Consider the following 18022-nt stretch of genomic DNA (forward strand, 5'->3'; position numbering starts at 1 on the left):
AATTTAAAAAAATGCAAAAGATTTTACATAGCGCGGTCTAAAAATGACGGAAACGTTATAATTAAAGGGGACGTGAATTATAGAATTAGTGATGGGATGTATAAAAAGGTGACACGAAAAAACAAGCTGGCAAAAGACATAAACCCAAATGTTATTGCTAAGTGTCAGATAAAAACGAACACAAACAAAATTAATGATGTCAAAAAACTTCTTAGTACTCATTATGGCGACGAATGGCAGCAAGTGGAGGGGCTGGTTTTTTATAAAACCATATTTGCTCAAAACTCGGAAGTTGAAGAAAACAGAAGTTCATCAGATAACATCGTTTGTGAACCACAAGAAGAAGATCATAATCTTAGAATATAAGTTAGTTTACCTATGATTAATTAAAATAAATAATTTCTGACATAATTTGCATATTTTTATATTCCACTTTTAAAGTATCAAAATAATTGGTTGGTGTAGTCTATGGAGGTACAGACTGGAAGCCATAACAAAATTGGCTTTCTCCAGAGGTAATCAGATCAAAAACGGCAGTGTCATTGAAAGCAGAACAAAAACGGCAATATCCAAACATTTTGTGCATTTTATGACAGGTTTTTCAAGTAAATGTCTACAATTAGTGATCAATAATAGTCAACATTAGAACTGTTCATTGAAATAACTAGGAATAACATTACTAATACATTCATGATATTTTTTATATCATTTTTCTATTTCCCTAACAATTCGACGGAATGGAGATTGCCAGGTTTGATTTTATATGACTCAATTTATAATAAATATATGTCAGGTATTGACCGTTCCGACCAAATGGTCTCATATTATTCATCTCCCAGCAGTCAGACAGTAAGGTGGTATAAAAAGGTACTTTTCCATATACTAGACCTAGCAATTTGGAACAGCTTTTATATTTATAAAAAATATTGTAAAGGTAATGCTAAGAGTTATGAATTTATCGACTTTCGAGAGGATAAAACTCTTAAAATTAGTTCCAGCTCTAAAACCAGACAAAATTAATAAAACATCATAAATATGACAATCGACAGAAAGTAAGAAAAGAATCTGTACCATCCTCGAATAAAGTAACATCTTTTCCGACTGGTCACTGGCCTAAAAAGATACCAAAGAAAATCTCTTGGAATAAGAATACATTTTTGAAATGCAAGATGTGTACTAAGAACAAGACACAAAGAGAAACTAGCTATAGGTGCAAAGGGTGCCCACACAAGCCAGCTCTATGCCCTTCATGTTTTGAAGAGTGGCATAATAAAACAGCCACAAACCTATAGTTTACATATTATTTTATTATATAAATCCTAACATTACCTTGTTTGTTAATTATTAATACAAGGTACATGTACGATTATGGCTGATTAAAAAGTAATAAAAATTTTGGACTCGTAAAAATAAGAATGTTAAGAGTTTTGAATAAACTCTTGTTCCATTATATCCAGTTGTATCAATTAAATTTTCTTAATTTAACTTGACGCCTTTGAATGTTCTGTCGTTTAGCTTGGTATGTCACACCTATGTGGTGGCGGCAGCGTATACAGAGGTCAGACTTCAAATAATATTGCACCCCCTAACATACTTCGTCTTTAAACGCTGCTTAACTTTTTATGGGAAAATGGTGTGCCTGAGTACCAACATTCAGAAATGAGGTTGCTCACACGAATGTGCGATTCATCCCAAACTGTCCCTTCCTATTACATAAGTAAGCAATGAAACTAATTTTGTTATTCACATTTGACACATTCACAGACACATCTTTATTTTATCAAAAACTAGGTATTAAAACACCTCAGTAAATTCCTTAGCCGTTACCAAAAACATATGGCCCTTGATTTCATCAAGCCTATTAGTATGAATTTTTTCATCTGGGGCGGTAATACTTTATTTGAAATGACAACTCGATGATTATTAATCCATTTAAAGGGATCAAATGTTACCTCGAATGTACAAAAATGAGATAAAACGGGATTTTAAGGCGAAAAAAAATGTTCAAAATCAATATACTTCACTTTGGACCACAGCAATTATTTCTGTCTCTATCTCAGAATTCATAAACAATCTTTAAATTCTTTAATGTAATTGGTATTAACAACATCAAAAGATCACTTAAATTGCAATAACTGTGTGCATTCTATACATTTTACTGACTTAGGGCTGATTTTTCAAATTTCAATCCTTGAATAAAACTTATTTGTCGAATAATGTATAAAACTACCATTTCAAAAATGTATTGTAATTGTCCGTTTATGACAGTACAGGTGACATTATAATATGTTCGTGTAATACTTTATTGGGCGGATACATTCCAAAGATTGAAAAATCGGCTCCTAATATTGGAAATTAAAGCGTGAAGTTTTATTTTATGCCGTTTCACACCGTTTTACGACATAATACATTGAATTTCTAGAAGCTAAAGATGTAAATACATACCAAATCTCAAACATTTCTGTAGAAATACCTATGTTGTTCTTTTTTACCTTTTATATACCTTGTCATTTTAGTTATTAATATGAATTTGAACTGTTCTCCTGTTTGGAACAACATATTACTTGCTCTGTGGGAACAACAATAATTGATAGCTAATTATACTGCTTTTATAACAATATTATCAATAACCTATTATCAAAATTTATCAATTAGACTGAGCATTGAGCAATGATTACGAATGATTTATGACACAACAATAGAGTATAGAATAAAGATAAATATTTAGTTACTCTGTCTACGAATAAAGACGAACTCAGAAAAATAAACCTACGACAGTCGACAGCACCACAGATAATTTAGTTTAGTTCGTAAAGATTAAAAGATGCACTACGTAGTCAGTGTTGCCAAATCGTATTTGGTCGATTAAGTGGTTGCCACTTAGATCATTATTAATTGCATGAATTATTATATGGTAATTACGAGGATCTTTTGGTTTTTGGAATTTGGAGACTGACTAAAGGCTATTTGTGATAAGATTGCCACCAAAGATATATATAGATATATAGATTATGATAAAAACTATTATAGGGAAAATCAAATACATTTTAGTGATTTTATTTTTCCCTTTTTTTTGCATGCCGTACGGCCGTGTGTAAGCGAGAGGGAATGATAAGCGCCGCCATTGAAGATTCGTTTCTTTATTGAACTGCGATATACCTATATAACTTGCCACAGATCTACTACAACCACGGACTACAACTAGATTCCGAACATGCGTGGCCATCTCAGTGCATTTTGCTCTATCTTCTAGTGTTGCCATTTTATAAACTTTCCTGCATTTTAGGGAAAATTTTCATTAAAAATACGTCCTCAAATTCACCTAACATTACAACTCACTGCAATAAATAAATAATGTTAGGTGAATTTGAGGACGTATTTTTAATGAAAATTTACCTTTGTAGTTTTTTAAAATTCCGAATTGATAGTTTCCTTAAAAATGTCCTGAAAATCACCTGCAAAATATGTAAAAAATGTTTAGTGTGACTCATAAGCAGAGAATATTTTTTTCTCATTCAGTAAGTGTGACAAGTTGGGGGTGTGACTGGGAATAACCACAATAACCGTTTATATCACGCTGCTTTCATTTTTTTTACTTATATGTTCGAAAGAAGAGCGGTATACAGGAAGTTAGGTATATCTTTCTTTGCAAATCACTGAGTAAAAAGTTTTGTTCTGACAGAAAAGCTGTAGATAACAGAAATTAAGCATAAATATAGAGGGTAACTTGGATTAACACATAGGATAGGTTTTTTCCCGGAAATCCGACGTGATCGGGAAATATGCGGGTTTTTCTTTGAAAACGTGGATGGAAAGCTAGTTCTTTATAAATTTATATGAATGCAATAAAAAAAAACAATTTAATTATCGACATTTTAATTAGAAATTTCAAACAAAACATAAAATATAACGGACGGAGACTTAATCATCTATGATTCTGACATTATACTATGTAGGTACAAGTGCTACACTAAACATATACATTACATACAAAATACATCATTTAGATTCGGAAAAACAATATATTTGTATCACTTCTGACGCAGAGGAATATAATTTAAGCAAAAAAATAATAATAATGGTATTATACCTTTAATATCTTACAGATCTATTGTGAAACTAACTAGACTTAAATAAGACCAGAATGCGGACGGATTTACACTAAACTAATAATAAAAATTAACCAATTAAACACAGAGTGCAAGAATTAATATCCCTAAGAATTTCATTTAAGGCACAATTAGTTTTAGAAGTATATTTTTGTGAAAGGTTAATTAATATATTTCTAAACATCTCTTTTATCTCTTAACATAATGTTAATATAGAATAAAGCATTTTTGACATTCATCAATAAATGAGACATTATTAACCATTAAGAAAAAAATTATATATAACTAAATCGGTGTTATTTTTATCAGTTTTATAAACGAGACCAAAACAACATACTTGTTACCGTCTAACAAGCCTGGTGGGTAAAGTATATGTATAAAAACATATTTACACATGATTAAATATCATTTTATATCAAGGGACAATATTTATACTTATTTTTATAATATTAAAGTGGTTATAGTTTCATTCAAATAACATTCCGTAAATTGTATCCATTTTAAAAGTATATAGAAATTATAATACCTATTCAATCTATATATTGCTATTTTTAATATGAATATAATACACATGCTTTGAATTCATAGTCAGGTGTTTAGTCGAAATTTAAATAATAGATAAATAAATATTGTCCCTCTGTTCTCATATAAACTTAATAAAATTATTATTTTACTGATAAACCTTTGCATATATTTAAAATATTATAATTATAAAATTCCACAAACTTCCCATATAGCTAGCGCGCAAGAGCAACTTTTGTCTCTCGCATCAACTCTATGGGCTAGTAAGAAAGTGCGCGCACGTAGCGACGCAACTTCCTATAGAGTTGATGGGAGAGACAAAATAGTTGCGGTGACAAAAGTTGCTCTTGCGCGCTAGCTCGCATAGAAATGCAACACTATGTGCCAAGCTATTTACAATTTTTATAGAAAAGAACTTTGTTCATAAACAAAATAATGTTATTTTATTATATCAAAGAAAATTCTTATAAAACCATATTAAAGATTGATTTTCAAAATCAAACATACTTATCAGAAATAAAAATAAATACCAGAAAATATAAAATAAAATATTGCGTGATATTGCACAAAAATTTGTTGATTGTAGAAGAAATTACTGTTAAAAAAAGACAAAAATAGGAAAGAAATACAGTGTTAGTATGAAATAATGTGCGTCACGTACATTTGAGAGTCAATAACAAACCTACAAAAGTAGTATCTATAAATAATACATATTTTGTTAAAAAAATGTGTGCATTTTTAAATTCATACATACACTACTTTATTTCTAACATTTTTACTCTGTAGTCCAAGAAATTAAACACTGAATTAAAATTCAAAATGAGACCGCATATTATGTAAAAAAATCGATTCCTATTAATACTTTATTTTTCGACAATAAAGTTCCATATAAACTGTCAAATTGTTATTAATTGCTTAAATCTGAATCGGATGAGTCTCATATTATTCGTAATATCAAACAATGTTACTAATATACAGTGTTTGATTTTGTTCGTTACTTTCCATATACTTGTTATATTCAAATATTTCAATGAAAATACACAAAATGAAGCAATACATCAGAATTTTTATCAACCCAAAAATTATTGCATACTTGAAAATAATATTACTCTTTCCTTACAAATACATAAAACATACACAACATAAAATGGCAGAACTTGTAAACAATTCTTATACAGTTATACGCACAACAATTGTCTATCTAAATACCTGAATATCAATAAACAAAATTCGTAAAAACAAATTAACATACACATTGACATACAATAAACATAAGTCTCTCACAGTCATCTTTTTTATATGATCTACATTTACATAATATTATGTTCTTCATGGTACAAATAATATACTTAGGGCCGGCGCAGCACACTATTATCGACATTGTTCCGATTTAAAATAAGATTCAAAATCAAATAACAACAATTTTTTTGTAATAAAACGGGAAATACATATCTAAAAATTTTACAGTGACAGTTGTGCTTTTGATAGACCTGTGGCAGTCTTGCTTCTGATAGACTTATGACAAATTTGCTTCTGACATACCTGTGACAGTTTTACTTCTGACGGACCTGTGACAGTTTAGCTTCTGACAGACCTGTGACAGTTTTGCTTCTGACAGACCTGTGTCAATTTTGCTTCTGACAGTTTTGCTTTTGACAGACCTGTGACAGTTTTGCTTCTGGCAGACCTGCGACAGTTATACTTCTGACAGTTTTTAGCGCGATTGTGAATCCATTTATTTATTGTACGTCAACGGTGTATACCCAGACATTTGTCTATACCTAGCTGATAAATACCTTGTAAAACTACACTTCCGTACTATGCGTTTGTATCCTGACCTTTTTCTGGCTACCGTTCCGATTTAACGGTGGCGAGCTGCCAGAATACCCCGGGTTTTGTATGCCCAGACCGCCTTGTGCTTTTGGCTTCTTCAGCGAGGACCGTAACGGTGATCTTGTTATTGTGCTCGCGTCTGACAGCCCTGTGAGGGTTGTCGCCGTCGTGTTCATTGAGGCCACGGAGCCGTGCCCGTTTGTGGAATACGGCTTGCCCGATGCGTCTGTCATTGATATGCCTGTAATGTTTTACATGCATATTTGTTATAGTTGCATATAGTTAAGATTGTTTTAATTTTTCTTGTTAATTATAGGGAAGCGCATGACCACGATCTGGCTTGCTGGTAAGCGAAATGTGGCCTAAGATGGAGTACATTTGCCTTGTGATTTTACCATAATAATAATACACTTTATGTATAGAACCAATTAAAAAACAGTTATAGTAACAGTTCCATACAGTTGAAAAAAGAATGAAAACAGGTGCAGTCGTTTTTTGTAAATTTGAGTTTTTGGCAAACAGACAGACTTTTGTTTTATAACAGAGACGCATGAACACATAATTGTATGTCCTATGAAAACTTCTAAAAATAATTTAAAATTGTAATTTTTCAAGCTTTTTATACAAATAAAACATAACTACTTATATTATATATTTATGCTCTACCCTACTCCTTTCCTTTAATTTAATTTCTCTCCGTACGTCTGGTTGTCTGGAAGAAATCGCTGCATAAGTTTTATTGTAACTTTCTTTAAGTTTTATTGTAATTTTCTTGGAGCAAAAAAGAATTAATAAATAAATAAACTACCTCTTCCTTCCTTAAAACCTGGATTATTTATAGTAGTTGCTGTCGGTTCGCCGATCGGGATGGTCGGGTCGCCGCCTTCTCGCCTCGAGAATAACGTGTCGTATAACGACATTATGAATAGGAGGGAATTTATCACGATGCATACTATCTGTAATTGAAAATTATTAGCGATTAAATTATAGAAAAATGGGACGAAATAAATAGCTATTTATAATTGGCTATCTCTTTTATATATGAAGAAGGTACCTTCCTTCTCTTTAAAGCATGACGTTAGATATTATACTATTGAACTTGTCAATTTAAAATAACGAAAAAAGTAAATATTATCTATAAATTCTCCTATTAAAAAGTTAAAAACATACCATGAGAAACACGATGAACATAAGAGAACTACATTGGAACTACTTCGAATGTAGTAAAAGTGATATTAATTTAAAAATATAAATTTAAAATTGATTCAGTTATATTGGTTCCTGTTAAAATCAAACTCACATGTTTCAGTTTATACTTCCATTATTTTTAATTGCATTTACCTATATGTAACCTCTATAATCATTTTATATAATAAATATGAATTTTGAATACTACTTTCTCTTGGTATAATGCATAAATAATTACCTGTACATAAAAAGCTTCTCCCCTAGTCAGATAAAATCCTCTGTCATCGCCTTGTACTGCGAACAGGCCGGCTGCAGCGATTGACAGGAGCGCTGGAAAAATAAACATATAGGTCTTGATATGTCTTAATAAAGAAATATAATTAAAATTAAAGAAAGATAGAAACTAGAAAGGTATTTATTGGCAAAAATAATTGCACGTTTGAATACAAGAACATATCGTATAATCTATACTAATATTATAAAGCTGAAGAGTTTGTTTGTTTGTTTGAACGCGCTAATCTCGGGAACTACTGGTCCGATTTGAAAAATTCTTCGGTGTTAGATAGCTCTTTTATCGAGGAAGGCTATAAGACCATCACGCTACGACCAACAGGAATGGAGCCACGGGGGGGAAACCGCGCGGAGCAGCTAGTATTATATTATATGTACCTATTACGTCTTTTTTTATACGATACGCAGAATACGTTTTAAAGCTTCATATGAACGGATGAATATCTATCGAACTCCTATATTTTTTTTCAGTCAAGTTCAAAAAAGGCGGAGGTTTACAAATCGCCTGTATTATTATAATTTCGGGTTGGCCTAAATACTTTTGACTGGGTGAAACGACCTTGAAAGGTTGGTCCCATTTCTGATCATTTGAAGGTGGTTTAAGTTTTATGGTTAACTAGCTTTCCGCCCGCGGCTTCGCCTGCGTTTTCAAAGAAAAACCCGTAGTTCCTGTTCCCATGGGATTTCCGAGATAAAACCTATCCTATGTATTAATCCAAGTTACCCTCTATGTATGCGCTAAAATTCATTCTAATCGGTTCAGGAGTATTTAGGTGAAAGAGTAACAAACATACACATACCTACACATCCATCCTCACAAAATTTCGCATTTATAGGCATTTATAATATTAGTAGGAAATAATAATGTATCATTTATTTATACTCACTCGCCAGCAACGCGAGCGCCAACTTCATCATAACCAGGTGGGTGTACTTGAAGCCCACCTTCTCCTTGGACGAGATCATGGCCAGCTGCAGCACGGATAGCACGCAGAATACGCCGAGAACTGACACCCCTATCGCACCCACCACACCGGCTAGGTACACCGCCGCTGTAAGGAGACATTATTAAAAATATTTTATAACAACATTGCATAGTTAATACTTAATATATAATCCAGTCAAAACAAACATTGACTGCACAATTGCATAGTGCTGAAAAATGGCAGAGACGTTTAAAAAGTGTGTGAAGTCCCGTGTCCCCTAGTGGGATAAGTGGCAGATGCATTATACATATACCTGTTTCACTGATCGATTTTCTTTAAGGACAAGTAGGTGATCAGCCTGCGTTCTGCCAGATCGAAACATTTATTTTAAAAAAGACAGTAATGTTTTTAATAAATTATGAGATCGTTTGTTCCCCAAAACATCGAGAGAAACGTAGCTACAAGCGTTGCCATAACTATAATTTATTACCTACGTTTAACTGTGTATAATATGTGGAATTAAATCCTTTGCCAACTTTGGTAATATACAGTATTACTCTAATTATATATACGACACTGTTTAGGAACACTGATCACTTTAAAATTAGCGTTTAATTGTATCTACAATTATATTAAACTGATTCACAATAACTGTAAAAGTAACTGTATTTAACCACAGAGCATTACTATGTGAACAAAATATTATATTTGAAAAGACCTCAAAAGCACACAAAAGAGAGCTATTAATGAGCACGTTTTATAAATCTAATGATTCTTCAAATCACTTAACAATTCATTAGTAAATCACAAGAATAGATATTGATTGCAATAAATTGTACAATATTTAAAAAGCTTTGTACCTAGTCATTTTGTACAATGCTCTAAGATTGTACTCTTAAAATTGAATTTTGAAGGATCAAAAAACTTCCATTTAAAACTACAGTTTGGATAAAAAGCTGAAATTCTTACAAACATGAAACAATGTATAAATGATGCCTTATAGTTAAATAGCACAATTAATATTTCGTTCATAATTTTGGAAATAGCTCCATACGTAAAGCAAAAAATAAATACAATGAGCAGTCTCAGTTCGAACACAAAAAATAAGAAACACCTTTATCACTGTATACTTATGTATTCTTTGACCATAATTACTTTTAGAGTTGTCAGAAAAGATACAAAGACAGATATAGTTTTGATTACATATATTAAACCACTAGCTTTCCGCCCGCGGCTTCGCCCGCGTTTTCAAAGGAAAACCAGCATAGTTCCCGTTCCCGTGGGATTTCCGGGATTAAACCTACCCTATGTGTTAATCCAAGTTACCCTCTATATGTGTGCTAAATTTCATTGTAATCGGTTCAGCAGTTTTTGCGTGAAAGAGTAACAAACACACACACATCCTCACAAACTTTCGCATTTATAATATTAGTAGGATAATGACGGCATACAAACTAATATACGTTTAACGAAAAAAATAAAGTATTATGCATCATGTTTTATACATTCAACGACCAATCTTGGTTTCATTAATGTTATGAATACATATACAGTAGGTATTTTGTGCACGCTCAATTTAACGGATTCTGTAAAAGCGGCAATTTAAATCAATCGTTTTTAAAAACTAGCTACCTTTCCGCCAGCGGCTTCGTTTGCGTGTACTTAACATTATAGCGTGAAAGCCATACCAGTCATTTTTTCCTGTGCAAGTTTCACCCACAAACAGCTATTACTAGCTTATATGCTATTCCGAGGCTTTGTCTACCTCTGTTTCAAGTTTTATTATTATTGGTTCAACTTGAGATTCAACCGTAACAGATCGAAAGACAAACATTACTTTCGCATGAAAAATATTAGCTAGGGATTTTCAAGCATATTTGCGAACATTATCAACAAAAAGGCTATTTCGACGAAAAAATAACTAAATTGCAACCCACCTACGTACCTATAACAATATCCATAAACACTGCACTGAGTTCAAAAACCTCGTGATACTTCTTTTTTCCATAAATATAATAATAAACATAACTCCTTCCTTCTCTCTCGTCTCCTTGTGATCAATTGTTAAAGATTTCGACTCGCACCCAACCAATACAGGTAACAGTACTCAAAATGAACACAGTTTTAATATAAATGAGTTTCACTCATAGTAAAGTCCGTGAAATAACTTATTTCTATGGACGAGCGAACATCGTTCCGATCTATAAGGTTATACGGTTTCAATTAATTGTTTTTTTCGACAATATTTTAAACTTCTTATCTTTAGTAGCAAATTTTCAGCCGTTATGAGAAATATCTATAAAAATTCATTTTTTATTCAAATTATACAAAAAATACATATTAACAAATCAAATATCAATTACTTAAGGAAGATAATATGATCCTTAAAATGAAATATAGTTTAAAATTAAAAGCTATAAAGTAAGTTTTATCATTTGAATGCATAAAATCAGAAATATTAATAGTAGACGCGTTCACATAAAAAAAAATAGAATCTCTAGTTCATAATATTACTTACTTATTGAAAACAAAATGATTTACAAATACACGTGAGATATAAACATTTTTTTATGTATGACATCACTAACTTCAACTCCGTTTAAAATTACGTCGAGTCAATATTATCTAACCATTAGCAAACAAAGTCAAGGTCTACAATACTCGATATAGATGTAGAAAAACTAATCAATATTTTCCATTCAGAAATAAAACACCCTGTACTTACAAAATTGTTTGTAAAAGACGCATCGAAAAAGACGATTATCACAAAAAAAATTGTTAGTTTACGTTTAAAAAAATCAAATATAGAACGTTTCACTAGACCGGCGGATGAATGAATGACAGAAAACTGAATCATCAACTCAGGTTGACTTTCCTATTACTCACTGCTTAAGGGAACATCCTGTATATGCAACGTGCATGTAGTAAAAGCGATGAATAAAACATTTTCATTACTAATGTTAAGAAATACGAAAGGATGATCTTACACTTGTTACCTAATATGGTAAAAACAACGAATTTACACATGATCGTATTACTTGTTTACTTAACATACGTTTTATGATTTTACCCTGTGATTTTACCATAAAAGTCATTCAGTCAGTTTTACGTAGGTAACAAATATAATAGCGTGTCACTTGGTAGGTAAATAAGGTATACACGCTGCGCATTAGCATTCATATACCATATTATATTAGTGTGTGTAAAATTGACTGTGGCGATATTCATTATTGTCTATTTTATGAAGTTTGTTAATATAACCATTTAAAAGTACATAATAAATTATTGAATGGATATGCTAATACCTACATATTCTGTTTGGTGGTAACAGCTGCGAAATCCGATTCTATTTTTCATATTATGACATTCTAGTTTGTTCCATTATCACTATTGAATGAAAAGCGAATAAAAATAATGCAATCTTTAGTACCTATAATATTCAGTGGTCAAATGTAGGATCCCGAACTTAATAAGCTTTTGAGTGGTTTTACAATATCTTGTTTAACGCAATATTAAAAAAAAATCAAAACAACATGGATTACGTAAAAGTACCAGCTATTTATAAATTACAAAGTAATGAGTAATCAAAAAGTATTAATTTGTTTCAGGAAATCCTACAATATTATAATTACAAGGAAACAAATAATAATCATAAAAGAAGAAATAGTGCCTGGATACACCTTGAAATGACGAACACAATATAAAAATAACATTGTGTTATTTCATTAGTAGATTAAATGTCTGCTATGAAATTACATTAGGAAATTGATTTCGACACACTGTCCCCGAAAATAAATATTGTTCTTGAAAAAGATCGTAAAAAAAAGAAGAATTGATGAGTAATTTTAATTAAGCTGAAGAAGAGGATTATTCAATTATGAATAATATAATTGTTGACACTCACTATAAAGTATAAACAAGTTAAATATTTGCACTATAAAATGACTCGCCATTTACACATTTAGGTCATAATTAGGGTTGCCGCATTTTTATTAATGACTGGAGAGGTCAGTCGGAACAACGAAAGACGCAGCTTCCAATCCCAAATCACGGTTAACTTTTTCTCAAAAATCTATGCAAAATATATCTAAAATTAACCTTCAACTATTTAGATACTTAATTTTGGGAAATACGCAAAATTTTACTTCCTTTAACTCTTAGCTGTATTTTATATCATTCAAAATTCAAATGCTTTAAATATACAATTTACTTCTTCTATAGAATTCCCAATGATTGTTGAACATTTTGGTTTGATTATCAATTATGATACAATTTCCATATTATATGAATTTGTGTTTTATTTTATCCACAGAGACAACCCTAAATACGCTCAAGGTTGTTTCGCAGTACAGATGATTGAATTAAGGGTCATTTACTCAAATCATCTCTAGCATTTTCTTGGTACGGTAAATGCTAAGTGAATATTCATTTTATGCTTATCGTTAAATTGAAATTAAAGCAATACTTGAACACATTCATTGAATGTTTTTAAATCCCTATCGACTGTTTATTAAATTTAATTAGTGCGTTTTAGTTGTGGTTTTAGTTAATTCAAAGAAAACGTAATAATGTGCACGTGTAAATGTCAATTGAGTATTTGAATAAAAAAAAATATTGATTTTTTTCATGTATTTTAAAACTTTATTATTAATAATATTGATATTTAATGCAAAATCTCCAAAAAAAATGTTTTTCAATTAATTATAAGCAATTAAAAATTGATGAAATTTAAATTAAAATCACGTGACTATAAACGCGCCATGGCTGGTCACCATAGATGTGACGTTTCGGGAGTTGTCGGTGTGTTTTCGGTACTGGATTCAAAGACTAATTTTTATTTTGATATAACTTTTGAATTATTGCAAAAAAAAAATTAAAAAAATAGTTTTGTTATAAAACCAATATATAATCTTTCCATTTAGCACAAAAAAATTTTTTATTCAAATACTCAATTACGACGTCAATAAAATACTAATTAATCGAGACATAATTAAAACGTCATTTACAAGAAAAATTAAGATAAGCTAATGAATTCCGATTGATGGAATTCTTTAAAGAAGGTACTTGTATGACCAATCAGTATCTTATTATTTAACGTGATGCTGTTCAAAATCCACTGTGCGTATACATATTCAAAGTAACAAGAGGACTATTTATTTATTCAGTTATATTTTACATAATATAAAGACTGAAATATTTACAATTCTATCATCTACAAGAATTAATTGAAAACACTTTTCTGTTATTATTCTGTTTTTTTCTCATAATAGGATTTCCCAGCCACATCGAATTAATAATCAACCCTTATACAATACTAGCTTTCCACCCGCGGCTTCGCCCGCGCAGTCAAAGGAAAACTCGCATAGTTCCCGTTCCCGTGGGATTTCCGGGATAAAACCTATCCTATGTCCTTTCTCGGGTATCAAAATATCTCTATACCAAATTTTATGCAAATTGGTTCAGTAGTTAAGGCGTGATTGGGTAACAGACAGACAGAGTTACTTTCGCATTTATAATATTAATATAAGTATATAAGTATGGATTAGTACCACAGTATTTAGTTTAACAATCAGCTACTCCTATGCACGGGCACAGAAGCCCGCGATTAGGATATTAAATTATGCGTGATGGTTGTTTACAATAACAAGAAACACCATAAAAACTCCATGATCACGACACAATGGCATGACATTGAATTGCATCTCGTAATTGTTTCACAGTCGATGCAATTTCGTAGAACCATTGTCTCATTCGTTTTACTTGCGTTGTTACTTGTTCCTGAATCGAGACAAGGATAGAATGCCGGATGTATAGAGGAAACGATGTTTTGTCGTTTTATATGATCTTTCGAGATTTTATTTAATAATCTACTACATAACTTATATATTTTAGGGTAATTTGGTATATATGTCTGAATTATATTAGCCCACTTTAACTGATTTATAATACACTAGATGTACCCCGAGGTTTCACCCGAATTGCTCCGCTCCTATTTGTCTTATAGGGTGATGAGATAATATAGCCTTAACCTTCCTCGATAAATGGGCTAACACCAAATAATTTCAAATCGGGACCAGTAGTTCCTGCGATTTGCGCGTTCAAACAAACAAACAAATAAACTCTCCAGCTTTATAATATTAAGTACAGATTACGGTGTACATAATATACTTAATTAGCGACAATAAGAACTACGTAGGTTTACATATTACGTGTACATGTAAAAATTCATTTTGTTATAGATACGCACGACATAATATTTTTCAATGTGTGTTGCGTTGTTTAAGTATTTACAAAGGTTATGTTAACATTCTTAGTGAATTTAGTTCTAGCTTACAGAGGCCTTTACAAATTCGCCTCCCTTACTAATATATTTTACTAGTCGCGAATTGTCTTACAAATCGACAGATAATTGCAACAGTATGATTTATTATCACACAAACAATGAACGGAGTTATTCGTAGGCGACATTTCTGCACGTTTCATAACGTGACTTTGAGTCATTATTATGAATTGTTAGTGTATCGTTTTTCCTCGATCTCATTGGCAATAGCAATTTCATTGATGTGTGTTTAATAAGAAATTTTTTCGAGCATATTTTGGTTGGAATTAGGTCATCGCCCCCAGGAGTAATATTCAGGATTCGATTATGTGTCGAAGCGTCTTTTGAGACGAATTGGGTCACCCTTACCCTAAACATTTTGCTTTTTCTTCGTTTACATAGGCATAATGATATAAAATACGTTAGTTACTGTATTTTTCGTTAATTTATTTACTTGTACAAGGTACCTTACAGGTAATAATACAACAGATACTTCAGTTAATGTCTAATCACACCCACATAATATAGTGGTAGGTAGGTACATTATCAATTAAAACTCGAAAAATATAAAAAACAATGCTAATATGGTGTCAATTACGTCTTTTAATAACTTCTTCATCATGACAGAACGCTCAAAAAAGTAATTTAAAGTCATTGTTGTGGCCATGATACATGCAAACGAAGCACCTACAATACCAACTTCACAAAAATATAACACAATGTTTGTTTGGTATAACCGTGCATAAACCAACTTCATCTATTGCAAAACTATATCAATATCTAATTGAAACAATAAAACGCCACCTGACACAACAAAGCTGGCCCATATACGGATTTCTATACAGTGAATGCCTAAACCAGCGCGCACCTGTGTCCCTCTGCTTGGGGTTCAGGGTTGCTACTTGAAGGTGTAATCTAACACGAAATCTTTAAAATACCCTCGAAACTTAGGGTAGGGCTACTAAATGTTATAGATTGGCTTTTACTGCAACTAAGTACTTCCCGATATTTGCACTTTCTCCAAAGATCCTCATTGTTTATATTTTGAGCATTACCTCACCATGTTTTCGTTACAATTACATAAAAATAAATTAAATACAAAAGATTACAATTGAATAAAATAATTGAAAGTATAAATGACGTAGAAAAAGCATCACACAAAAGTAGTTGGTGAATTAACACTCTCTATGGTTTTCTCAATAATTCTAATTTCTAAGTAATAAGTGATAACCCTACTGAATATCCAGAATTGTTTAGTCGTTACAGTGATAAAGGTTATTGACCAAGCAAAGGAAGATTTTCCTTAGCAAGTTCGAAGTATTATTTAATCGTTTGTTAATGGTTTTCAGTTACGAGTTTATCACTATTGGTTTAAAACATATGTATAATATTCCAATATTTCAACTCGACTGCTTCAAGATAGTACACTACATAGGCATATACAATTTTTCGTACACTAGAATTTATTTATGGATCTTGCTAACACCTAACAGGGAAATAAGTTGTAAAATATTGATCGCTTGAATTATGAGAACATAATATATGTCTTTATGCCTTATGGCATATAAATGATTATTGTTTATGAATACTGAAACACCTGATAAAAAAGAATGAAAGAACTTGTAATTTGATAAATGAACAAAAATGAAATCTCAAATACTTGACCGCTCAAAACATTGAATTCTAAACCAGAAAAAAGAAAACATAGACCGTGTCAAAGGGTCATTATATTACTCGGATACAATAATTCAAATCGTGCGAATAAGACATATAATAATCATATTATCGCAAACTAATTACGCTCGCACCGGACGACGCTTCAATTAAAGCTACTTTCTATAGGTACGTAAACACACCTAGCTTTCTTCGTTAATGAACTGCCCCCATACCATGATGTCTTAAAGCAGTATTATTGCCAGTGTGGAATAATGACAGCACTATATTATGTATAGGTCGTCTAGCGCCATCCCCAATTCTTTTCCCACACTGCAGGAAATAATACTGCTATAAGATATCTAGGTATCCCTACTTATCTCATATACGACAATGCATGGCTTTAAAAAAAGTATAGATAAAGAGCGCAAATCATCAGACATTTTTGATTTGAAAGGAACAAAATGTTTAGGTATTTAAATTGACCCATAATAAAAATAAAAACTTATTCATATTACTTTGTGATTTCTGGATACAACTCTGATTACGACTATTGCTTACATAGATGCTTCATGCGAGCAACTTTAATATGGAACGAACAGCGTTGATTTTGATTATTTACTAATATTCTATACAAATTCAAACAATATCATACAGAAATAATAAAAAATTATTTGCGCATACTAGCAATTTATAGACAGGTTCACAGATTGATTCTGAGGCGACGTGCTTTCCAAATCAGACAAAAACTCAGTAAGAAATAGTTAATTTACTTATTACCATGAACATTCCCCGACTAGTGAAAGTATGAAGGATCGATTTATAACAGCGAATAAAACAATCTATTTTTACGGTGGCTCATAATAATTTATGTTGTGTTTTGTGAAACAATAAGTTAAAACAAGTCAATTTTGTTTGAATTACTTAAGCTTCTTTACATTTTCAGATATGTAAAAGCTATTTAATATAATGACAATTTAATTGTTACAATTGAATGTAAGTATAACTAATTAAGTATAATAAATTCCATTTGTCCCAATAATTTTCAAAAGAATACTTAATAAGACCACAGACTTTGTAGTGTAAAAGCATTTAAACGTATATATGTTTTGTACCATCTATGATAAAATATGTTTAATATTATAAAGCTGAAGAGTTTGTTTGTTTGTTTGTTTGTTTGA

General features: G+C 31.3%; 1 protein-coding gene and 1 long non-coding RNA gene across 3 annotated transcripts in view; both read right to left on the reverse strand.

The window, feature by feature from the left end:
* Window positions 1-1287: 1287 nt before the first annotated feature.
* LOC123701490 lies at window positions 1288-2673 on the reverse strand. Its single transcript, XR_006752745.1, has 2 exons — window positions 2446-2673; window positions 1288-1952 (listed from the first exon to the last, which is right to left on the reverse strand). It is a non-coding gene; the product is annotated as an uncharacterized LOC123701490 (long non-coding RNA).
* Window positions 2674-5344: 2671 nt separating this feature from the next.
* LOC123701282 overlaps window positions 5345-18022 on the reverse strand; it is a 32526-nt gene continuing 19848 nt past the window's right edge. For both annotated transcript variants that reach the window (XM_045648704.1, XM_045648703.1), the window contains 4 exons: window positions 8831-8995; window positions 7891-7982; window positions 7273-7420; window positions 5345-6705 (listed from right to left, as the gene is read on the reverse strand). In XM_045648704.1, the coding sequence (XP_045504660.1) occupies window positions 6437-6705; window positions 7273-7420; window positions 7891-7982; window positions 8831-8995 (674 nt within the window). In that variant the 3' untranslated portion in view covers window positions 5345-6436. The remainder of the gene's footprint in view (window positions 6706-7272; window positions 7421-7890; window positions 7983-8830; window positions 8996-18022) is intronic.

This window comes from Colias croceus, chromosome 21 (assembly GCF_905220415.1).
Source record: "Colias croceus chromosome 21, ilColCroc2.1".
Lineage (NCBI taxonomy): Eukaryota > Metazoa > Arthropoda > Insecta > Lepidoptera > Pieridae > Colias > Colias croceus.